General features: G+C 39.1%; 1 protein-coding gene across 8 annotated transcripts in view; it reads right to left on the minus strand.

Moving 5' to 3' along the window:
- SHANK2 (SH3 and multiple ankyrin repeat domains 2) overlaps nt 1-26,370 on the minus strand; it is a 703,363-nt gene that overhangs the window by 41,133 nt on the left and 635,860 nt on the right. For 7 of the 8 annotated variants that reach the window (XM_059722745.1, XM_059722744.1, XM_059722747.1 and 4 more), the window contains 2 exons: nt 13,216-13,351; nt 8,343-8,423 (listed from right to left, as the gene is read on the minus strand). In XM_059722745.1, the coding sequence (XP_059578728.1) occupies nt 8,343-8,423; nt 13,216-13,351 (217 nt within the window). The remainder of the gene's footprint in view (nt 1-8,342; nt 8,424-13,215; nt 13,352-26,370) is intronic. The other variant, XM_019476964.2, reaches the window with a different exon arrangement.

A 26,370-nucleotide genomic window follows, 5' to 3' on the forward strand; every position in this document is an offset into this window, starting at 1 on the left:
CCCATTTTCAAACACCAGCTCTTTAACAGTATGTCCAATACCCACACAAAAATACACAGGCATATATATACACATTTGCCTGCAGTTCTGAAGCCTTAAAATTCAACCTACCTTGCAAGGAATTTCCTACCTTGCAGGAGGAATGATCATTGTGTAACACTGGTTCCTGTTTAAGAAACAAAAACACAAAGCACAAAATATAATCAAAAAAACACTTTCATCCTGTAAGCTAGGTGGAATTTTAAGGATTGAGAACAAGACGTGGCAATTTGAATGCATTGTTTGAGAGACAGCATTTGAAAACTGGGGCTCAGTCATCCAAACAAAGAAACAAAATGAGGGTGGGGGTGAAAGGGAATAAGTTGTATTTTCCTTATTTATCTTCCCTAGTACATGCACTCATTCTTCACACCAAGGAATGGAAACCAAACACCCATGAATTATAAAAAATACATTTATTTTGAAGTATGTAAGAAGATAATGAACATGGCTTTAGGAACAATTGAAGAAAAAAAGAGAAATGGCAGGAAAAGTGTTGGGGGGGGGGGATTTTTATTTCATTTTTTTTAGGGGGGTGGGGGATGAGGGAGATTGCCGTTCATCTCCCTGGCTCCTAAAAAAGAGAGAGAACATATTAAAAAACCGTTGGAAACATTTCTGCTCATGCAACCCTATCAGATTAGATACAACCATGCAATTCTTGGTGTTCATCAAGAACCCCTTGATTCGAATAGGCTAGAAGACATTCAGCTGATAGTAGTCTATTAGAACAACACTCCACTCAAATGCCAAAGTATCCCACTCAAATGGATCCAACCACCATAAAATGCTCTTTCCTTTGAACACTTACACTTCCTTTTCCATCTTCTCCTACACCATTGCTTTGCTTGGATGGTGAGGAAACCTTCTTCAATTATTGTTCTGCAGCAAAGAAAAACAACTAAGTGCTTGTCATCACAGAGCTACAATCTTAGGAATAATAGATTTAGCTAAGTTTTTAGTAATAAAAGCTCATAATTTGTGGTCATCTTTGACAGTTGCATGCCTATATAGAGATATAAAAGGCTCAGGTCTATCAATTCTCTTGCCAGCACTACTGGTGGCCAATTTTTGGTGCCCAACTGGAGAGACATAGGGCACCTAAGTTGTGCAGAACCAGAGTTTCCTATGTACTTTAGACCAACTGCATATACAGATAAGCATCCCAAATTACTTGAAAATGGAAGGCAAAGGCTTTTTTCCCCCAAAAAACCACTATATTCCAATATTTTCCATTTACAATTTGGACACAGCCCAGTCCAGATTCTATTCTCTTCTACCCTGGTGTGAATCCACAGCAAATTTTTTGGAATCAGACAATTCACACATGGCTGCACTGATGAAAAGGGCAATAAATTGGCCCCATTTCTGTAATTACAAGAACAGAAGCCTAGAAGTTTGAAACCTCTCCATTAAAAAATCATTGCCGCATATCCTTGTGAAGATGGCAACTTAGTTTACTTGTTCTATTGTTTACCAGCTAGCATTTCCAACCTATAACGAAAGTAGGTTACTTACAAGCACATCCTTCAGGTACTCTTCGTTTAACCTGGAGCTGCAGTGCCTTTTTTATTTTTTTTTATCTTCCTGCGTGTATTGTCTGGTAAAGGCCTGGAAAACCTTCTTCCTATTGAAAACTGCTGTTGGTATTGGAAATTATCAAGGATGTTCGAGCTGTGGATTTTGCAGAAGCGGTGCTCTTGGTACACACACTGTAATCCTGCAGACAAATCTCCATCATCAATTCCATCATGTTGGAATAAAAAATGGTTTCTGATCCAGGGCTTTCTGTGCACGATTTCTTCAAACAAAGGTAACATTTTAGTTTCAACCTCTGTTTGGCATTCACATTTATTTGCTCTGTGATTTCATTGTTTCAGATGCCATTGGAGTGTGACACCTTTGAAACAATGGATAAAACAGAATGGGATGGAGTGTGGATGTTTGTTGGAGAACAGAGACAATATTTCTTTCGAAAGCCATCAACTGATATTTTTCTACTAAATAAATACAACTACTTAAATGTCAGATGTAAGATACCAGACAGTCGTCTGCGACGATGATTGACAGAAATTGTATAAATGTCTAATCTGGTCAATAGTAGGGAGAGTTCTACATTTATATTTGCTATTTATACTTCAATCCATATCAAATCCCAAATACCATTATTAACAAAATAGAGATGTTCTATTGAAGTTGATACAAAAAATACCCAACTCATACCTAAAACTGTTTAGCTACTACCAGCCTAATATTTCTTAATCCAAAATGTATTTTTGTCATTTATTCCATTTCTTGCAAGAATAATTTTTTTTCTGTCTTTCTCCACTCTCTCTCAACTTCTTAAAATCTTTTACACTACTGTTTTTCATACTTGTCTACTCCAGGCAAAACAACATCTTACTGATCTCTGCAGAGACCCCCAAAATATGAAGTTGCTTAGTGAATCAAATTCATTCCTGGCTATAAAAAGATTGAGTACAAAACCTTTAGATCTTATATCCATACTCCTTTGCACCTAGATTATCTATCTTTTCCTGAATAGTCGTATCAAAAAAAAAATCCAAACATCAAATAGTCCAAATACAAACTGGGCAAAAAGAAATCAAACAACTTTTCACAAGGCACATACGAATGCCATATTTTTAGAGTTCAAGGTTTTTTTTCCTTATTTTAAGTATAAATTTTGAGCTTCCACTCATACTCGTATGACTTGAAATAGAGTGGGGATGAAAATTATGATGGGAAGCAACATATTGAAGTTCACCATCAATGATTAGATAATAAATGAAGCGTTATAATATGACAAACTTTATCTTTTCCAAATACTATATTTTGTGCAACTCTTAGTATATATTATTTTACGTTTTAAATTTTTAAAGATTTTGCATCTTTATTTTCACTTTCTGCATGAAAAAAATTATTCAGCAGTATATAGTACAAGCTTATATAACCTAGCTGTTACTTTGTAATTTATATTGCTCTTAAACAAAGATTGCTGCAACAAAAAGATTTGTTAGATTTCAGGCTGCCACATCTACTCATTCAATAATTCTTAAAAAGCTTAAAAACAAACAAAAGAAAAAATCCAGAAAGGACTTCTTATTAATAAAAAAAATCTATTCTGCAAATGTACATTTCAAAATCTCTTCCTCTGAACTGGATATCTGTTGTGAGGAGAAAAGTATCAAAGTAGTTGACTCAATGTTATTGAGGTTTTAGTGATTTGCAGTATGCTATCTACAATAGAAGCTACAATTGTGCCAAGGCAATCCTTCTTTGAAATTTTTATGACAAAGTTTTATTATCCAACTGAGATCATGTTTTGAAGTTTCCATTTCAAATGGAAAATTCAATCTCTTCCACACTTTAGGGTTCTTGGTTGTAGGGCATTTGTGCCCAAAAGCTTGCAGAGAACAATTTTTCCAACTGTTTAGTTGGTCTAATAAAAGATACCACATCTACCCAAAGAACCTTGTCTGCCTATTACTTAACTGAAACATTTGGGTATGGTACTAAATGATATGTCTATTGGAATAAAAACAAAAATCAACAGCCTTTGACCTCACCAAAAAAACTACAACCAATAGAAAAACAAAGCTGAAAAACAATACAAAACAGAAACCCACCTGAAACAAATAAAAAAACCAATAAGATTCAATAAATGCCTATGTTCCCTAGGGCACTAAGAAACATGAATTCAGTTCTGTTATGCTACAACGTCATTCATCTAATAAAAAAATTGTTATACCAAAAATAAATTAAAAAAATAAAACCTCTACCAGAAACACACTAACAAAAGGTTCTCTCATCTGAATGGATAATTTCTAAGTTATCTTGCTCTGAGGAAAGAAAGTACCCATAGCTGGAAGTGCTGCATGCTATTAACAAGATCAACATAAGAAAAAAAATCTGGATATATTAAAATAAAAAGCAAAAACAAAGAGGAAAACCCCCAGGTAATTACTGTGTTACCATAAGAAGACAGAAAGAATAGTTCACTACTGAAGGGGAATGTTATCTTCCTTCACTTTCAATTATCTTAATTTCTTCTCCTGATTATGCCATCAATTATTATACTGAAGTACCACTCAAAAACTCAGTGAGGTTTGAGGATTTCCTTTGGGCAAGGTGCTTTGCAAACATACAATGACACAGTCCCTGCCCAAAAGAGCTTACAGTCTAGGAAAGCAAATAACATACAAAGCGAGGGGAAAGAAGAATACAGCCAAATGCAAACAAATATACATCTACATTTTTTGTAAACTGTAATAAAAGGTTGACTATGCCTATCTGCCCCTCCACTTAGCCATCACTATTTGGATGATTGTTTAATAGGCATCACAGCAGATGTGGGTTTCAAGGAGAGATTTGGAGGAAAAGGGGGTAGTGGCCTGATGAATCAGTTCAGGGAGGGCATTCCATGCATACGGGACAGTGTGAAAGATGTTATATTAAAACCTGAAATTGTGTAGAGCAGCATTTCTTCAGGTCAAAGTTCAAGATGTATGTGTGAGGTCCCTATTTTCTGAGACAGGCTGTGTAGTTATGTGAGTAACCATTTGGCCATTACAAGGGTAAGCGAAATCACTGATGGAGGACTACACTGAATTCTTATCAGTTGCCATTATTTCTCAGTGGCTGCCAGTTAGCACAGTAACTGTGAGGAGATGATATGGAAGGGTTTGGGAAGGACTCTGAGACAGAATAAGGGAAATGGGGGTGGGGATGGAGGAAAGAAGACAAAAGGAAGAAATGGGGAAAATATTTTCAAGTGTGTTCTTCTGATTGCGTTAGGTCTTTATGTGTTTGCAATTTATCAGCTAAATAAGTAAAAACATATACAATATTTAATGTACATTTGACACCATAAAATAAACTGGACCATATGCCAACATATACAGTTATGTTATTATCCTTCACTATGGAAAGGTGAGAAACAGGTTAAACAAGAGACAAAATGCTTCCCCTTACCCTTCTTCTTCCGTACTGAAGCTTGGAAATAGAAAGGGAATGAACTGTGAATCAATTCTGAAGGTAAGCCCATTTTAAATGCTAAATCCTTGTCTGATTTTTGAGCAAAAACATTTTTCTGCTGTTCTTAAGAGGTCAGTCTCTCCCTGCCAACCTGGATTTGCATGTACTTTTCAAGCCACTTAGCATTAGCTTCTTGGCATAGCCCAGTTTATTGGGGTTTAGATTTTGACTATGGAAAATTGTTGCACTGCAAGACTTAGATGTCTTGGCTCTATATGAGATTTATTTTTACAAATGTACAAAAATATCCAAAATGGTTACTTTTGATACATTAAAAGGATATAAATTTGGGGAAATTTTCATATCTTTGCTGTTCAAAAGTGGAATAGAATCAAACTCATTTTATATGCCATACTTTGGATTAAATCATTTGAAGGTAAACAATTGAGGTTGCTAAGAAGTAGGCAGGACACTGTGTATTACTATGAAGAACAGAATAACTGAAACTATGGCCATACAAACAGAAATAGAAGAGGTTCAGAGACAGGCAACATAAATGACTGGGGAAAAACTTGTATATGGAGAATTGAAAACACTGAGGTTGCTTAGTTTAGAGAGGAGAAAAGGGGTACACAAAACAAACTGGGACTTCCTTTTTACCTTTTCTTGCAATACATAACATAGGACCATTCCACTAAAGTAAAAGGCCATTACATTTAAAACTGATAAAAGGAAATACATTTGTACACAGCACATAATCAGTCAGTGGAACTATCTGCCGCAAGACATCACTGAGACTATAAGCTTATTGGATTCAGAAGGATTACACGCGCACACAGATGAATGAGAACATCCAGACTTTTTTGCTCTGTTTTTTTCTTTTTCCACACACAGTGTTATCCTTATACAAAATATACTGTAAAACATACATTTTGTTTTGATATATACTTAAAAAATCTATTTAGTTAATATCTACATTAAATAAAAACAAATTGTGGGCATTGTCATTCAATGTTTACCATCTATATATGTACACACATGACCTTGTACTTCAGGATGTAAACCAGCCTCTTGTCTGATGGGGAATGAAGAAGAAATTTAACTTATAGGGAGTTTGTTACCCATTATAAGCCTTCTTGTACCAGTCACTCTCCAAAACAACTAGACTAAGAGGCCATGTAGCTGAAATACCAGTCCCCCTGGCTTTGAAAGTGTTTTTGCATCACAGAAGTGATGTCTGCAGTCTTGTAAGGGAAGAAAAAAAATGTGTGCTGTGCTCTGGCAGCGTTATATCTTTTTTGGAGGACATTTACCTTTGGAGCAAGCTTCAGCACTGTTCTTCAGACCAGTGAAGTCATGTCAGTCTAAGGTTTGTTTAGCCTTAGTGGGACAAAAAAATAAAGGGAAAATGTAGGTTCTCCCTAATGGCCTTTCCTTTTTAATGAGGATGCAGGTAGAGCTATTACTTGTAATTAGGAGAGTTGCTGATTAGGATGCCAACAGCCATAAACACCCTACCAGGTTGAGCCAGTTAGTCTAAATACTATAAATTAAAATATTCAGATACTTAGCTAGTGACTGTGTTCTTTGCTGTTCCAGTGGTGTAACTAATTTTTATTTCTCTCCTGCTTCAGGAAGGGCTAGGAGTAAGGAATGCTCCCCCTTTAGGAAAGAATGCCTCCAGGCTGCACAATGACAACTTTTTGAGCCAATTACAAGACTGTTCTTTCAGGGCTCCTAAAGGAGTCCTCTCCAGTGCTTCATTGCTAGGAGGATAGTATCTAAAAATGTCAGAAGAACTGTAAAGGAGAAATACAGGGATATCCTCAGGCTTTGAAGTGACTTGATAAAAAGGAAATAGTTGCCTAAATAATCTTTCCTTTAGGTAGTTGTGCATGATGAAACCAGAATAATTGTAAATTAAACAACATTTTACTATTTCATGAAAAAAGCCACAAAAGGAGGTGTATTTTACATTTTTAACCTTAGAAGAGAAATATGGATAATTCACAGACAGTAGAACAACTACAGTCAACTATCTGAGCCTATGACACAAAATAATCAAAAGCAACAAAGTTTTGAGATTTGCATGTCTCTGTTCTTGAATTTTAAATTCCAAGAAATAATATGAATTAATGAGAGTAAAACTTATCATTTTTATTTGATTACTATACCACACAGAGGTATAACACTCAGGGACCTATTTAGCTTCTCTTTCTTGGTCAAAATTCCCACTGAAAACAAGGTGAGTTTTGAACCATTAAGAAATGGATATGATCGCCCTTTTACGATAACATGAGTGCCTTGAAACTACTGCGTTTGCTTTTTAAAGATGATTATCCACAAGACTGGATTCCTTTCAGCTGACCTTCATCTCAGCTAATATGTAAGGAAAATTATTCTGAAATCTATATAGTTAAATCCATGTAGGATCACAGTAAGAGAAAGAAGTATTCTACGAGATGCTCAGACTCATTACTTTGCAAGTATTCATTTTTATAAGATATCAGATAATAAACACTTTATTCTAGCCAAGGAGTTGTATACATCTCGGCATACATTTACTTTTTGCCTTTTGAAAAAAAATGCTTGTTAGTCTAGCCTACTGAAGTACCGCTTTTCAATGATACAACAAACCCTGTTCTTTTTATCACGCCATGTTATCTTAATCTGAAATTCCCTGAAATACACAACATAGCCCATAGCTGGGATGCTCACGTATAAGTCATTTAAAACTAGTAAATTAAAGACTGAATACTCATTATGTTGCATTACCAAAAATTAAAGGAATTAAGATTATATCCAAGCCTAGAACTGAATGGAATATTGACATGTACACCACAGAATCTAATAAGAACAAGTTGAGGTTGAGGGTGTACTGCTTTAACACTGTCAGCTTTTTAACAATGGCTTCTGGCAGCTTACCTTTATCCACTAATGAGAGGCCACAGAAATTTAAAATAAAACAATATTAGATGAACTGAAAGATTCAAAAGCAAGATAATCAAATATGATACAGCAATAATTTTTAGTATGTGCCATAGTTTGATGATGCAAAAAAAATGTATCAACATTCTCTTGCAGAGCAGTTAAGGCACACACACACATACAAAAAAAAAAAACAACCAAAAGAAACCCTCCTTACTACTTTTCATGCAAATCATGCATATTTTGAACTCTTCAGAGACGCAGCATTCCTAAAACCTTTTCTGTACAAGGTACTCTATATAGGGTGCAATTCATTTAACAAAACAAAACAAAATTCCCCCAACATTTTCTTTACAACCCCATTAGCTCAGCATGCTTGTTAAAAAACACATCCTTACCAAGCTCTTCAAGCTCTGAGGTCATTGACTTAGACCGCAAGGTCAGTGCAGTGGTTGGAGCTCGCTTTGGAGGAGGTGGGGCTTTGCATTAAATAGAAGGATATACAGTATAAGTAAAGATACATATCCAAAGCACTGTATATTTCCCCTATACATTGTTTGATTTAGACAAAGATTTAATAGCAATTGCATGGAATGTGCATGCCCTTTAAGTTTAAAATAGGGCTCCTATATACTAAATAAAGTAACAAATCTATACACATAATAATTCTTGGGGGGGGGGGGGGGGGAAAGAGGGGAGATGAAGGACCAAAAACAATATCTCTGAGGGTTTTAATATACTGACTTTCTAATAATTTTTCCTTTAGCATATGTTAGTGGATAAAATGGAACACTTATAAAAGGATGCATTAGAAAACTTTCACCTTTAGCATTTCTACAAATAACTCCCACACAGTTGCATCATCACCCTTTCAAGCAGTGGGACAGTGACGTGTACTTTACACCATGTCCTACATGTCATAGAATCATAGAAAATTAGGGTTGGAAGGGATCTTAGGAAGTCATCTAGTCCTACCCCTTGCTCAAAGAGGACCATACCCAATTAGATCATCCCAGCCAAAGCTTTGGCTAGCCACCTCTTAAAAACCTCTAAGGATGAAGAGTCCACAACCTCTCTGGGTAACCTGTTCCATTGTTTTGCTACCCTCCTAGTGAGAACATTCTTCCTAATATCTAACCTAGTCTTCCCCTGCTGCTCACAATCTCAAGATGTTAAATCAATAAACTATAAGTGAGAGTGTACAAGCTTATCTCAATGGTCAGGATAAAGCATGGGGATCCTCTCAAAGTCATAATAGGGAGTCATGCCAAATGCCAAGAGGAAAACCAAAGGGTTCTGGTCACCCAGGCTATCTATGAGAACATGAACAATGAAGTATTCTGAAATACCTTGAACTATGATGCTGCCTGAGAAAGGGTGACAAACCAATCCAGAGGACACACAAAATTCTTGCCATATTCTCTATATCCACTAGCATTGACATCATCTTATCTAAATTAACTTCAATCACCTCCATGTCATTCAACCCTCTCTCAGCTAATCACCAGGTGCATCTACATGAGATGCTTTACTGTGCGTTAGTCTAATCTAACGTGCCATAAAGCATCACCATCAACATGCGTGCAGCAATTAGTGTACAGTAGATTAGTCTAATGCACCGTTTTCTAGTATGTGTAGATACAGGTATTACAAATCAGCACATTAAACTGATGCACCATTAAACTGAAGTGCACATGTACACATTGCTCTCGGTCAGCCTAGGCACCACGAGGCTATGGGAGGTGGGAGAGCTGTCCTGGCTTGGCAAGACACTGTCTCAATCTCCATGAGGCAGGGAGAGCTATTCAGGCTGGGAGGCAGCTGCCTCCCAGCCTGATGGAGATCAGGATTTGTCTCCACAGGGTAGAGAAGCAGCTGTCCAGCAGTGGGGACAGCTCTCTGCCCTGCAGAGATTGGGACCAGCCCCTGTGCTGCTTGCCAGCCCAAGGCTGGCGCCTGGGTGAGCCTGGAGCTCCCTCTAGCTGCTGCAGGGAGGCAGAGCAAGACAGGTGCAGCACTGGACTGAACCGCTCCAGTCGGGAGCAAATTTGCTCTTGATGGGTGCATGTTCAGATGCGTGCTGGGGTGCAGATCAACGTGCCTGCATTTTCTATGCATTAATTTCATGTGTAGATGAGCCCACAGAAAGCAAAGATATAGCTGTGCTCAGGTTCAATACTGTGTATGTAAGTTAAGGAAACAGCAGAGTGGACTGCCTTACTACTTCTCCCTGTAACCATAGGAATGTTTTTAACAAGCATGAGGACAACAGCTCTGCGGAGTTCAAAAAAGAAGCCATATGGTTACCCTGTATAAACATCTGACCTTTTGTCCATCACCAGGAAGAGTTTCGTAGCCCAAAAGTTCCATCTAGGCTCTGGGTCTTTTATACTTTATACTGTGAGCGGCACAAATGTTGATCAGCGTTAGTGATAGCTCGGGTTTGGAGCAGTCATGCTGAATGCCAGCACGGGCCTGGAGGACAAAAGTAAGAATCCCCCTTCCCATCCCAGGCCTCCCTCCTGTACCCTGCACCTTGCCCCCTGAGGCCCCCCACCACCCTGGGGTTCCTCCCTGCCTCCCCCTGCCCCCCAGGCCTTCTTTATTTGTGGTTGCCTGCACTGACCCAGGGGAGCAAGCAGGGAAGATTTAGCCTGCCTGTCCAGCCGCTGCTGCTGTCCTGCTGCTGCTCTTCAGGCCCAGAGAACAGGGGCCATGGCTGGGCAGGCAGGTTAATCCTTCCCTGCCTACTCCCCAGGGACAGACAATATGGGCAGCTGCAAGTAAGTGAGGGAGGAGGATGGGGCAGGGATTGAGTGGGGAGCTAGGCTGCTGGGGATGGTGGGGGGTGGGCAGTAGGCTCGATCCAGGCCAGCAGGGGTAGGAGGGCGAGTAGGGTGTTTACATGTTTAATGTATATCTTAGAGTGGCTACACCTTAGTGTAACACAAGCTGGGCGGCATGGATCAGAGATAATCCCACCCTGGAGTGGCATAAAGTTTTGAGCTGGCTAAAATGCTTAACACCAGTTTTAGGTGTAATGTGCAGGCAACTGAGGGCTTAAGAGCTGCAGGAAGTGCCCTAAATTACCATGTAACATTCTCAAACTGGAGCCATACTTTAGAGGAATCAAAGAAATCCATAATCTATTGGTGATTCTTAAATTCCCTTGATATCACCTTTCCAATAATCTTGCGCACAACAGGGAAATTACAGAGAAACATGATGAAGGTTCCTTAAACAGAGGTCTAATGATATTTTTCTTTTTTGAGGAAAGAACTCATTCTTCCTTTGGAAAATATTAACATTCTGAGCCAACTGTGTTATATGTACAATTTTACTTAGTTATGGGAAGAGAATACAATCTCTGGCAGCAGATAGAAATGCTATGAGGATTTGGAACATGCCAATACTAAGAGAAAGCAATTCTGCCAAAAATAATGGTATGAAGATAAATAAAGTATTTTTTTCTCCATTTCAGCTACTCTAAATTTGAAACAATATTATGATTAGTAGTATTACTATTTATTGATAATTTATTATTAGATTATTAAGAAGCAAGGTAAATAGCAGTGGTGCTTGAAGAGACAGATTTTTTAATAGTAAATCATGTAATATGAGTGACATTTTTGTACATATTCCTAACTCCAAGACTATTACAGTGCAGGGGAGAGTCATGCCAAATTCTACCATGAAGATTGGGTGGTCCCTATTGTTTAATAGGTAGGAGCACTTCAGACAGATGTCAGCTGCTGGAGTGCAGTACCACCATCTTGTTGAGAGCTGGAAGGTCACAGCCAGGAACTCGAAATACTGACTGCTACAAATGGAGATCTTAGTGAACATGACAGTAATGTAACTGGGGGAGGAGGGGAAAGTGGGGTTTTGGAGAGAAGCAGTTACCCCAGGTGCTGGAAAGCCCTGCACTACCCCTGCCACCAGGAGCTATACAGCACAGTGCTGTATTAAGCAGCATATCTAGGGGGTGGGGGAAGAATGGAGAAAGCAGAATGATTGTCCCTTCCCTGAGATACACTCCCCAGGAGCCCTTGTAGCAGTGGGGGAAACCCTGCACTGCCACTGTCCAGCCACAGGAATTGGGCAACGCAGTACAGCACCATACAGTGCATCTGGGGGACAGGAAAGCCAGTGGGACAAGTTCCTCCCTGAATCACTCACTTTGTTCCCTGGACCTCTGAAACATGACACCCTTGTATGGAAGGTAGCAATTGTCTCTGTTTAATCGAAATTATGAGCAGCCAATAACACCTGCCTGACAAGGTCCTAATGCCACTCTCAGGTGAGCAAACTTTGGTTACCCTTGAGCAAGTGCAATTACGAAGTAAATGAGAGCAGCTCTACTCCCCTTCTTTGGAAAAATAAAAATAAATGTTACAACTCTTAAGGGTGTAGTCTAATCTCAGTACATGGGGTGTCCCACATTAATGTCCATTTAAAGCTAAAGACAGTTAACACAAATACCTGTACTTTTAAATGAAAACGCCTCTCACTTGGCACCAAGAAACTGCATTCTGAAAGCAATTTTAACAAACTGTTGTTTTTAAAGCTGCACCAAGTTATCCTAAAATGTCTGTTCTCTTACTGAAGCATGCACATCTCCACAGGCAGTATGACAGGGGAGTGCAGCACCCTTTCCGCTCTACAAGCCCAGGAAGAACCCAACCTTCCAGCTTCAGGCTAGTTTTAAACACTATGCACCTCTAATTGTATTCTTTTCTTAGTGGAATTTTATTCTAAATGCTTTGCTTAATTTTCTTGCATGTAAAGATGATTGGGATGAGGTTTTACAAATGGACCCAATAGTAAAATGCTCAGGTGACTGCAACAGAAACAGTCCCACAGCCAAACCCAAGTGTATTTGAAAATTCTACCCACTGCATACATCATTGTAAACCCTGCAAATACTTTTAGGATGCTCTTGTTAAAAGGTCTGGCTATAAATTCACAGAAGCACATTGGAGAAAGACCTGTGAAGATAAACTTTAACAGTGAACACAACAAGGATGCAGTAACCTTTTTTCTTCACAATTTTACCTAAAAAAAAATGAAGCCTGTCTTCTTCATCAGCAAATGTCAAGTACTCTTAAATTAGACAGTAAAATTAGATAGTGAAATGCTGCTTCCCAATTAAAAGGAGGCATATATAATGTGGAAGTAACTGAAATAAATGCAAAATAGTCTCCAGCCTAAATTCTATTCACCTTCCAGCAACACCAGAAAATTTTCAGTTAGCAAAGAAAAAAGATATACCTTTCTTCCTGGCAGTGTCATCTGGATCAAGACTCCTGGTTACTGTAACAACCTTAAGAACTAGATGATTGCCCCCTTGTCGAATCATGTTCACCACCTGCCTGTGACCAACTTTCACTACATTTTCATTGTTAACCTACAAGGAAAAAAAAAAGGAGAGAGAGAGAGAGACTTTTTAGATCAAATATAGAAAAATCCTATACTGCCAATTTTAAAATGGAAAGGGAGAAGCATGGAAAATTATAGAATTTGAATGGACTTTCTTAGGTTTGCTAATTATTTTCTTATAGAATATCAGCAAATATTTATATTATTTCATTTCTTTAATATGCCCACTAGAATATTTATAAGCATTTCATTTACTTTTAGATCCGGGATCCTTGCAAAGAAATCTGACATTCAAAGGCACTTTTATTTTATTTCCTATTTGCTTCCCAGCATTCTGCCTTTTCTTTATTACCCCCTCAGGAGTCCAAGGTAATGGAAGCAGCTGTGGTAAGGCTACTACAATCCAAAAGCATTTCCAACATAAAGGAAAAGTTACCTATTGTGGAATCTGTTTCAATGGAACATTGTTTTCATTTAATTTTGTTGGCTTATTTTTTTTCTTAAGGGAAAAACCTAACTTCAAATCATATTTATACATTTATATTGCAGGGCAGCAGCAGAGGATCCTGGCTAGAACTAGTGTGAAAGAAGGCATGAGTAGAGGGGCAGAACTGGGTAACCCAGTAACGAAGGCACTCCCCTAAGACAGAGTGATCTGGGTTCCAGTCCCTGCTCTCAGTATTATTTCACACAGTGACTACTCGATACAAAATGTATAAAAGCAGTCCCTCAGGTGCCTTCAAGACTGGGCTAAAGATTCTTGGCTTCCTCTTGCTTTCTCTCTGATTTATTGTATTTAGCATTTTTGGCAACTCAACAGAATGAGAGAAAGGGCAGATTGTTCTAGTCTACCATATAGCCAGGTGGGTAAGTTACTTTTCTGGAAGGTGGGTTGAATACCCTCAGGCTGAGAAAAGCCTAGAACAGAGGTCTTTTGGTTTCTGAACCACTATGACACTTATGTAAAACAGTGGTGGTCAACCTTTTGGACAGGCATGCTAAAGTTAATTTCCAACCCCTCCCTCAGTGCCACTCTGGTCCCCACCTTCCAGAGGTATATTTGATAGAGTTTGCACCCTGGGGTACCAGAATGGAGGCAGAGGAGCTTGAGTCTCCAGTTACACAGAGCAGAACAGGGAGGCTCAAGCTCCCCTACCTCCGTTCTGGTGCCTCTCTTGACTGAGTACCCAGGGCTTGTGTGCCACATACAGCAGCTGCCTTGCTACTTGTGGTATGTTTGCTACAGGTTGGCCACCCCAGTGGAAAAGGTGGGCACCACTTTTCTTCTCCTGGTGTGTTTTAAAAGAAAGTAATGAGATATTTGTTTGCTAGGGATGAAGTAGGTGCTTACATCAGGAGGTGGTTTCAACCTGTGAATCCTCATCAGGATGCCTACCCAAGCTGCAGTTAGGCACTTGAATTCAGGAAAGAGTCAGGGTTCAGAATAGCTCCTCTTTGAATCATTTTCGCAGTCTGGCATCCATTACATGTTCACCTTCTTCTTCTCTTGTACCATTTGGGGACTTGAGGTCTGTGATTTAGGCACCCAGCTCCAGGTTTGGAAAACTTAGTTATAGCAACACAAACTTTTTGGACCTAGGCCTTACTTTTTTTTGGAAAAACAACAACTAAATGTTAACTAATATCAACTACCAAAATGTTTTCCCTTGCTAATGGACATTTAGAATAAAAAAGCAAGCTGATGATAGACACAAGTGTATCCTTAGAACTGATTTTTTAAAATGATATTCTCTGGAAGATGGAGACAAGGAATCTTGATACGGGGGCCGGGGGGGGGGGGGGGGGGGGGGGGGGAGACACGACAGACTCCCCTCTGCATGTACATTTTTATACCACATCTACATGCAAGTCCTAGTAGAGTCTGCTTGGATACAAGTAGCACGTCCTAAAAAAACCAAATATAGCAGTGCAGATAGCCAACCAGTTTCCAGTTCAGGATAGTAACCTTAAGCTCACACTGCTGGATAGCAAAGAGACAAAAATTTACTAAAAACAGTACTTACAGGAGATGTCACCTACTCAGAATACGAAGTAGACACGTGTCATAACATGACAATTTTGATAAATTTATTTTAACACTATAAAATATTGCTTCTTCTGACAGCTAGTTCTGACACACAAGATATTTTTGATTTTGCCTTCAAAACAACACAAACTGTGGTTCAAGAACAACAGAACTGCTATTATACAGAATCATAGAAAATTAGGGTTGGAAGAGACCTCAGGAGGTCATCTAGTCCAGCCCCCCACTCTTTTGTTCAATTTTGTCCAATTTCTAGTCCAATTTCCACCATTATGATAAGCAAAGAGTTATACCACTGAAGTCTGAACTTAAAAATTGTTTTGTACCATACTGGAAATTTTTTTAAGTGGACAAGATGAACTTGAAGAAACAATTTTAGCTTTGTGAATTTAACATTTTATCAATGAGTAATTATGAACCAGTAGCTTCAAGGGCTGAAATACTGAGGTCATTAAAAGCAACTGACTGAATGTGGCTCAACTGCTTCCAGCATACAAGAAAACAAATGGTCCCTGTAGACTACTATTCTGTCTCTCGACAATGGCCAGCATTATGGCCAGATGCTTCAGAAAAAAAATGCACAGAAACCTTTAGTAAGTATTATGAGACAGCCTCCTTGGGAAAATGTCTTTCAAAACTCTGTCAATTAAAATGAGCCAATGCCGTGAAATGTATTATTTCCAATCTAGGACATATAGGAGTTTGATGGCATCCATGCCCAATCCTCTTTTTAGCCACATTTTTTATCACCCATACCTTGCAATAATGAGTTCCACAGGTTAATTATGGGTAGTATAAAAATGATACAACTATATTTGACCCACCAAGACCTACTAAAGTTGAATCACATGAACATTTATTATGTTTTCTTTTCAGAAGTACCACACCACTAAACTTAAGACAGGGTGGTTTGACAGTGGCTGGCAAGAGCTCAACACGACTCACTTTTCAGAATTTGACAATAACCTGGACATTAAATTCAGGACTGACCAACAATAAACCAACCTAGACCTCTCTTACCTGTTTATATATGACTACGTCTAATTCCGTGTGCTACCTGTGTTTATTGCATTATTCTTGTTTAACATTTATAAAGTATTAGAAATAACAAAAAGCAATGGTATTACTAAAATAAATGAAGTTACAGGAACATTAGACTTCTATTAGTGTGAGTAGCAACAACTTCACTACCAAATCTCCAAATAATTATTTGAAATATTAAGTTTCCTATGTGCAGTGCTTCAATCCATGACCCCTCATCCTCCCCCCCCCCCCAAAAATGAACCAAAAATTAAATACAGCAAAATGGAAAAAATGAGACCAAGTTATAAAAATAAATCAGCTGAAAATAATGTTTACTTTTTATTCAGAATAGCCACCAAACACCTTTAAAAATTATGAAAAGAAAATATCTGACTGCAGTTTACAGCAGCATCCATACAGATCTCTTAACTGCCTTCCAAAAGCAAACTCAAACACACAGGAAAAAAAGTTTGACCTTTATATACTCCAGGTAACTGGGAATCTCAATCTTAAACTACTCTTAAACACAGCAAAGTTTGAGCAAAGTTATTGTAATCTGGAAGAAAAAAGAAAGGGCAGATGCATTCCAATTTAACAGGCCTCTCCCTCTACAATATGAAAACAAACCTCCCAAGCTTTTCACTATTTAAATGAGGGAAAATGCACTTACTAAAAATAAATACATTTTTTAAAAGAATGGAACAATCATAGTACAAATATTCAAATTACTAACCAAATGCTGTGCCCCTAAGCCTGACTGCCTGGACAGAAGAGCTTTTTCATTTTACAGGAACAAGTATCTGTAATTTATCTACTGACAACTCATCCCTATAAAGGTGCTGACTAGTAGGGTGGTCTCCCTTCAGTGATGGAAGGAGCAAAGTATTAAACTGAACATTTAAGGCTGAGCTATCATCTATAGTATTTGTGTTCTTTGGAGGACATGACTGAAGGCACATGAAAAAATCCACTATAAACTTTTTCCATCTTCCTAGCATCTGGTATTGACTGCTATCTGAGACAAGACATTAGTCTAGCTGGACTACTGGCATGTGATAGGGTAACTCCGGTGTTCCTAAATATCTTTTATAAAATGGAATAAAGTAGTACACTTCCTAAGAAGCTCCTACTACTAAACAAATCAACACAGTAACTCCTGCATTACAGAAAACAAATACTGGGCCTGGGCAGGCCAGGCTGCCGTTGCCGCAGGGGCCGGCTGTACCACCTCCCCGCTGGGCCCGGGCAGGCCGGGCTGTGCTGCTGCTGCCGGGGCCAGGGTGGGCCAGGCTGCACCACCGCTGTGGGGGCCAGGGCAGGCCGGGCTGCGCCACCTCTCCGTGTATACGCCGCTGTGGGGAATACACGGGTGCAGTGTATATACAGACTAATTTATGAAAATACAATTTTCCAAGGGTTATACGTGGGTGTAGCTTATACCTGTGGGCAGGTTCTATGCGTGAAAATACGGTACATATAATTAGAATCCATAGAATACATTTTAACTGGAGTTATTTCTTTAAACAGAGTTAGTCAGAACTGATTAGAAAATGTCTCCTAATGTTTTCAGGAAAAAAAATGCAGAGCTACAATAAATCAACAGCATATTAATCAAACATATGCACACTTTACTATAAAAAGTGATAAATGGCTTATGTAGTGCACCATCTGCTGGCATCATTATATGCAATGATGTTATTTAACTTTTGGAGCAAGAACAAATATATACAAGGCATATATTTTTTAAATGGTCTCAAACACAATCTATAATTGAATGTGTACAATGGGTTTGTTTAAAAGCCACAGATATGACAGTAAAGAGCTGCTGAACCTAAAAGATTTCTGTTACAATAATATAGACATTGACAGGGGATATAAAGGTAATTTGCTTCTGCAAAATGTGTGTGGAGGGTATGGTGTTTAAACACTATAGAAACAACCAAGAGGTATCTCACCTCTATTATTACTAAACCAATCAGAGCAACTTTGTAGACTTGTATTGCACATAAAAAGGTAATTAGCGACTGACTTCAAGAGACCAGGATTTCATGACATTCTCTGCTGCCTTGCACTTTGTGCCGTCATTTACTCTGATGCAAAATGAATTCAGAGCTAGTGTACAATAGTACCCAGTCAGAACTGTATGCACACACTTTGCCTGGTCTATAAATAACTTAGCAGGGAGAGGACAGCAAAAAAAAAAAAAATCAGGCTTAAAACATTATTCACATGGATGAAGACAGTTATTTCCACCGAACCCAGTGATAACTGTGTATTTACTTTTACAGGCTTGAACACAACAAAGATGCAGTGCTATCGTTTGAATATTAATACTGCCAATAAAATTGGCAGAGAGTCTTCCTAGTAGTTTTAATTTGATATTATTGCTTTAACACTTCTGCAGGTATAAGTAATTTGGTGATATTGATTCTTTGCATCTATATCAAAGCCTTGGCAATGAATAATCCCAGATGACTACTGCAGCTCTGCAACTTGTTTTCTAAAACCTGACTGAAGAAGGCAATTATTATAATCACTAAAATACTTAAATATATATTTCACCTGTGCCAATTTCTTTAACAATGGCATAGGAAACTCTAGGAGAGGAGATTAAAATGTGGATCTTGGTATTAAATTTAATCATGTTCTCTGCCATATAATAAATATGGCTTTTTCTTGTAGCTTCTCTTGTTGAAAAAAACCCCAACAACATAAAATAGTGATAATTTCATACCCAATGTATTTTGTAGGTTGTGAATTTTGTATAAAAAACCTTAAAGCAACATTCAAGAGGGAGCATATTTTTGTTTATATGAAATAAAATGTAGGATTAATGCTTGTATCTATAGGTAAATCTTTCAAAATTGCACACTCAGCACATGCAGGTGCCTCAGGGCATGAGACAGGAGGGCTATGGCTTCTGATAACGAGCTGAGAAATCTTTAAAACATACCTATTTTTTCACAAAAATTTGCACTGTGGGCTACGAGACACTACATCAGCAGCACTGTTATCAGGTATATTAAAGTAATCATAGTAACCTCTCAAATACCAGCATCTACATGAACTACCAGATGAAGTGAGCAGACAATATGACCTCAAGTGCTAACAACACAAAGATGAAACATAGCTGTCCTGGGCAGGAAAAAGTTCTGAAAGATTTTGTGACTCATGAGCAATTATGCTGGCTTGTGGATATTTTAAAGGATAGCTGTATGTTAGTAGGGGTCTTTGGATTTTCTCAAACTTTGGAGGAGTCCAGGTCCCCCAGCAGTCAGGGCTGTCAGGATTAGTGGGAAGGCTGATTTCTGAAAATATTGGCACATAACTGAAGGACTAGATGACAGTGAGATGTTAGGATAAGAAACTTTACATGTCTTTTTGTTTTGTCTTCAAATTTATGGCCAGTTTTTCTTGTATCATTTCTTTCTCCTATATCATAAAGCCTTTTTTTGTTTAGTCTCCTTACTGACTGCCTATGATAAAGAGTGATCTCTGGGCAAATGATATTCCAGGCCAATCCATTTTATGGAAAGGAGGGGGGCCTAAAATTTTATTTCACAACACAAAGAGAATTCACCTAGAGCTGGCACAGATTCACCTGCTGTAGCTATGGGGTTTGGTATAAGGGTAGGGAGCTGAGGTTTGTGGGGATAAGAAATTATCCCAAGGCAAACCTTGGTCTCTTCCCTGAGACAAGCAGCAGGAAAAAACTCAAAGCTTTTGGGGAGACCCCATGAATGCGTCTGTGACACTGGTGGTTGAAGTAAAGTACTTTGACAGTTTACAGCAGGGGTGGGCAAAACGTGGCCCGTGGGCCGAATGCGGCCCACCAGGCCATTCTATTCGGCCTGCAGGGCCCCTAAAAAACTTCAGAAAATTAATGTTTATCTGTCCTGGGCTGCCTGTCATGCAGCCCTCGATGGCTTGCCAAAACTCAGTAAGCGGCCCTCTGCCCAAAATAATTGCCCGCCTCTGGTTTACAGCCATAGTGAAGGTCACCTTTTGTGGAAGGTACATAGCCATTGCTGGACAATTTGGCCCTGAAATCTTTGATAACACCAAGGTCTTCATACAAGAGCATTCTCAAGTAATGCTTCTTACTGTCTTTGGTGGATGATAATCTGGCCTCAAGTACTCACTTTATTGTTACTTCTTGATGAACTACAGAAATGTGGTATATCTGGGCACGACACTTTCGGTCCTTTGGAAATAGAAATGCCCATTAGTACAGGATGCTGTAGCATGTTTCTTTCTCAGCCACACAAGCTACTGCAAGCACATGAAATCTGTCCTCTGATCTTTGCTCTAGCTTGTCACAGAATGCTGAATCAAGTTCTCAAACTTACATTCCAAAGTATTCTACGGTCTGGGTTCAGGTAGCTAAAAGACTGTCTTAAACTCCAGGAATAAGACTGTGGTTAATAATATATGGTCTTCTATCACAGTGGAACTTTCTATGCTACAAATAAAGTTTGCCTATGTGGGAGATGGAGCTTTGTCAAGAGCCAGTCTGAGACTGTGGAATGTACGGAACAGGACTCAAAGACCACTATAAAACTTGCTGTCTTCTGCTCTAAGAGCAACATCCATTCCTTTGGCCTTGACTACTTGAATGTAAATACACAGCAACATTTAGATGAAAAAAATAAGCTTGCCAAAAACAAAGCAAAACCCTGTCTGGAAAGGATGAAACAACCACCCCTACACGACAGATGTACAGTGACATTGTGGAAGAAGCTCAAATACCACTGTAATGAGTACAAGAAATATAATGATATAAAACAGAATACAATAGTACTAATGTAAATTAAATTTTACTCACTGAAAAGTAAAAACTATGTTTTATAGAGGGACATAAGGTACATAGGTTACAGATTACTTACCGCCAACTCACTATGCGCCACTGTATTATTTTAGATATAGTGCTGTCCTGCAGCAAAGAGGGAGAGCCCAAATAAATTAGAAAGAGAAGTATTAGCAAGAGTATAACCTCTTAAATGTGTGAATTCCTTTAGCTGCATTAGAGTGACGTTGAACTACTTCAGATAACTTTTGTATGGCTGACCGAAACAGTCTGGAACTAGAAAGGAGCCACTGCATTGAATACACTCAAGTCTATGGCAAATTGCAGTAATTCAACCCACTACACACTTCAAGGCCTACTCTTAAAGGGAACATGTTATTAAACTTATTTCTTGCCCTGGGCCAGATCCAGCCTAGGGTACAATGTGACTTCAGTGGCAGCAACTCCATCTCTAGGCTGATGCAGGTGGCAGTGGTGGTAGCTCCATCTCCTGTTGCATGTGTTTTGTGGTGCAGCAGCAGCTCTGGCTCTATCACAGAACACATGGTGGCAACAGCTCCAGCTCTGGGTCTACCCCAGAGCACATGGCAGCAGTGCCTGAGGAGCTGGGGCTACAGCACTGGCAACAGGCAATGCCATGTCCACCAGCACCCACAAACCCTAGATTCTGGGGTAGACAACTCCCTCTCAGCCATGCCCTCTAACTTTGGTGGCCTGGAGGTAACCTGGTAGTCCAGATAAACATCTTTATGGGCTATATCTGGCCCACATGTTGCATGTTTGACACCCCTACTGTAGTGGATAAGTAATGACAGCAGGGTTACTGGCAGTGTTGCCCAGCCACAGGAAGGCAGGGAGAGCGTGTGAAGTGGGTATACTCTTCACATAGGTAATTAAGATGCCACACAGCATTGGACCTGTGGTACCATACGATTCAAAAGCCATTATTACCTCTTGCCCCCATTTCCTATCTCCTAATTTTTTGCAGAAGAGGAAATCTAATTTAAGTGCTGACTGTGTACGGAATTTTCACTGCAATTTACTCTATGGGATTCTGTCTTAATGTGCAACAAACATGTTAGCACAGTTGAGGTAGTTAAACACCACTGAAAAGCCCCAGTATAATGCAGGCTAATATATCTGAAGCTTTGCTTGCCCGCCTCCCAGTGGGGCTTTTCAATCACGCTCATACTAAATCAATTGGGCTAATGCAATTGAGACAACCTTTTTGCCTGACATATGGTACTCTGGGAAGTGTCTCTGAGGAATGGATACTTAAACTAGCAACAGTAAATGCAACAAATTCTCATGCCAAACCAAAGATGGTGCATATACACACTAGAAAAATTCAAGCTTCCTTTTGGGCAGCGAGATGATATAGAACAGGGGTGGGCAGTTATTTTGGGTGGAGAGCCGCTTACTGAGTTTTGGCAAGCCATCGAAGGCCGCATGACAGGCAACTAGGGGCAGATAAATATTAATTTTCTAAATTTTTTAGGGTCCCCATGGGCCGGATAGAATGGCCTGGTGGGTCACATCTGGCCCGTGGGCTGCATTTTGCCCGCCCCTGGTGTAAACTGTCAAAGTATTTTACTTCAACCACCAGTGTTGGGCTTCATACAAATAAAGGACTCAATCCTCATCATCTACATTGTAAAGACAAAGCAGGGCCTAAATATTTCAACCACTGCCTCACTGTGGGCATATCTACATAAGACATTTACTGCGGAGCTGACTAGTTAGATTCACAGTAAAGCATCAGCATCTACACATGCAGTGCTATTAGGTTGGAGTAAACTAATTAACTCCGTTATAGGATAGCATTGCCCAACACAAGTACTATCCTATGTAAGAGTTATTTATTCTGCTGCAGCACACACGTAGGTGCTAACCGGGGCTGTCTGGGGCACAAGGGTGACAATGGAGCTGCCTGCTGGCTGACCCTGCACTGTAGTTCCCTCATGCCTAGGCAAGCCCGTCTGCAGCGTGTTTAGCTGGTTCAGAGCAGCCCTGGGCTGTCAGGCTGACCCCCAGAGCCCCTGACAGCTAGCCTGACATGTGTAAATGCTGCACCTGGGAGCAATAAACTCTGGTGCAAATTGCATCAGGGTTTATTGGGTCAAATTAATTTTACGTGTAGATACGCCCTGTGCGGCCTTAGAAAAGATAGGTAAGCTTAGGTAGGACCATGCCTTCATCTTAGGATAAAAAAAAAAACAACACTTGTTTAAACAAGTTATTTGAGAAATTAAATTCAGGAATGCTTGTAAAGTGTTTGAAAGATGAAAAGTGCCTTCTAAGTGCAAAGTAATAATAAAGCAATTAAGCTTTTCTGGGTCCCATACCCAGAAGCACTGCATACAAAAGATATGTTATTAACAATCTTCTTCCCATAGCCAGCATTTTACACTTTACATATTTAATGCATTGCTCAAAGTTATCACGGCACTTTACAAATATAGAGAAAGGCACACTCTCTGCCGGAAGAGTTTATAATCTAATCTAAGTAAGAGGAGAAAATAATGTACCAAGAGTTTAAGAGTGGGAAGAAGAATAGAGGAATAACAGTTTAAGGAAAATCTGCAGGAAGGAGAGAAATGACACTTGGACAGATGAGTAGAGAGAGCATATTCCAGCTGGGAAAGGAAGGGAAGAAGGGGGACTGCAGGGAGGTACAAGATGTGGGCTTTGCAGAACACCACATTTTAATAGATTTCCCATAGATGAAGATGAGGGTTTTCAGGTTACAGCTAAGAAGCAACAGTTTTTGCTCTGATAATAGGCAATCTTCTAATTGGCTGCAAAAAAAGAAAATTCCAATTTGAACATCATCATATGACAGCAGCTGAACAAGCTGGAACAGCATCACTGTAGCAGCCTTCCCGTAGGAGGGTGCAAAAGGGGGAAAAAAATCTACCAGAGAAAGAGACCTTTAAGGATTTCTTTTCTATTTTTTCTTTTTAAAATACATTTGCGCTAATTCCTTTCAAGTATCATGAAAAGAACAGCCTGATGACATATATACTATTGCCTTGTCCAAGAACAGACCCTTCTCTCATCTGGTCATCCTTCCAGTAGAAGCAGTGTTCAGTCATTTGCCTAAGCATTTAGCTAATAAGACCTCACTCATTTCTCTCATGGTATTATCACGGATACACCTGCTAGCAGTTCAGTCAGACATGACTGTAAGCTGCCAGCAGTTTCCCATAACACCCTCCCCCAAATGTCAACTTTGCTGGAAACATATAAAACTGTTTTATATATTATATATATTCACAATCAGCCATATGTAGTCATAAAAATCAGTTTCTACCCACACACTTAAAACAGACTAACTCAGTTATTGCGATCTCTATAAAAGAGAAAAGGTTTCTCATTTGCCATTTTACGATTGAGAAACGGAGGTACAGAGACCAAAGTCACACAGGAAATGTGAGAGAGCTGTGAACTCATCCCAGGATCATTGTTTAACCACAAAAACACCTTTCCATTTAAAAAACAAAAGCTAAGATGGCAGCTGGTTCCAATTTCTTTATGGTAGCCCATTTGGTGACCCACAGAAACATAGGACTTTAAGGAACCAGATGGCTCATTGAATCCATTCCCCTGCAACATCAGCCATCAACGCAATAGATGTTATGTCTAACAGGATCTATAGGAACATCTACTCCAACTCCACCCACACTCTAACCCACCTAATTGGTTTAAAGCATGAAAATCCAGAATTAAGCCTGAAACACATCCTTTAGCCAGTCAAGCTTCATTTGTCTTTTACTGTCATTACTGCAGCCAGGTACTTCTCTACCACAGGCCACAAAACTCATCATCTGCAACAAGAGAATATAGACTATGCTTCTGCAGCTCCTGACCAAAACGTATCCCAGAAGGCCCAGTAATCTAACATCTCTTATGATTACTAACCAGCCAATAGACTAAAAAAGAAAAATAGGACTGAGTTTGGGAATAGGGACAGAGAAGAGGAATGCAGAAGTTCCAAAACACAAAACCTAAGATTTACATTTGCTTGAAATGTCTGTGATAAGTCATCACCCATCCCAAACCACCACAAGACATCTCACCCCACGAGTTCCTGTTTAAGGTTCATTGTTATATATCTCTTAGGTTAAATTCAGAATAAATATGCTGTACACAAATCATAGTCATAATAAAGACTGAATTATGGGCCTGCATATATAAACCTAGTTATCCAGAGGATACTCTTTTAGTTAGGTTGTGTTGTGTGAGCCAAGCCACTGAAATGAATGGATTTCCTGTGTGGCAGCTTAAATACTAAAACATTGTAACAGTGGCACATAAAATCTATAATGCTCTTGCAATTCTGATGAGCTTACACAAATACTAAATGAGCTGCAACAGAAACAGAAGAAACACTGCTGTAGCACAGGGTTCCAACCTATTGGACCTCAACTGATAAAATGTTGAAACATTCTTGGAACAAGAAGTTATGCACGCCTATGTAACAAAGTACCAAACACCATAGGTAAGGCAACTGATAATCAATATATCCTTCTCTTACTGATCATCACCATTGTATGCACACACCACCATTAAATCTATGAGTCATGATTGGCAATTCCATACATACCATTTATTTGGAAAATTTGCCTAGTGCCTTTTCAAATTATAAAGGAACATTGGTTGAGTCATTAAAATTAACATTTGGAAACTCAAAACTGAAACCTGTTTCTTTGACACATTTTTTATATCAGTGAACTTTCTGATTGTTTTGTTTTTATTGGATAACTCAAGTGTTGGACTGCTCAAGTCGGTTTGTGTTTTTTTTCATGTTTTTCCCCTTTGAAATATTTACAATATGTTAGAAAGATACTTGCAAAGAATTACAAGAAAGATCATGAAGGCCAAAATTAATTCCCCTGTGCCTCTAATTTCATTTTGGGAGCCCAACCACTAGGGCAAAAGGAACCAAAACCTAAGATATGAGACATTGAGATCAGATGGTTTTGTACTGACTCCTTTCACTAGAGTACTTGAGTTCTTCTAAAAATTTATAAGGGATATTAATCATTCCAGGTAATCTTTAGGACACATAAGGTGTCTTGTGCCAATTGGCACAAGGCAGCCCCCAAGCATGCCCTGGAACCAGAGGCTATTGATGGTGATGCTGTGACTGGCTAATTAGTTCTGCTGAGAA

Source organism: Alligator mississippiensis, chromosome 2 (genome assembly GCF_030867095.1).
Source record: "Alligator mississippiensis isolate rAllMis1 chromosome 2, rAllMis1, whole genome shotgun sequence".
Taxonomy (NCBI): domain Eukaryota; kingdom Metazoa; phylum Chordata; order Crocodylia; family Alligatoridae; genus Alligator; species Alligator mississippiensis.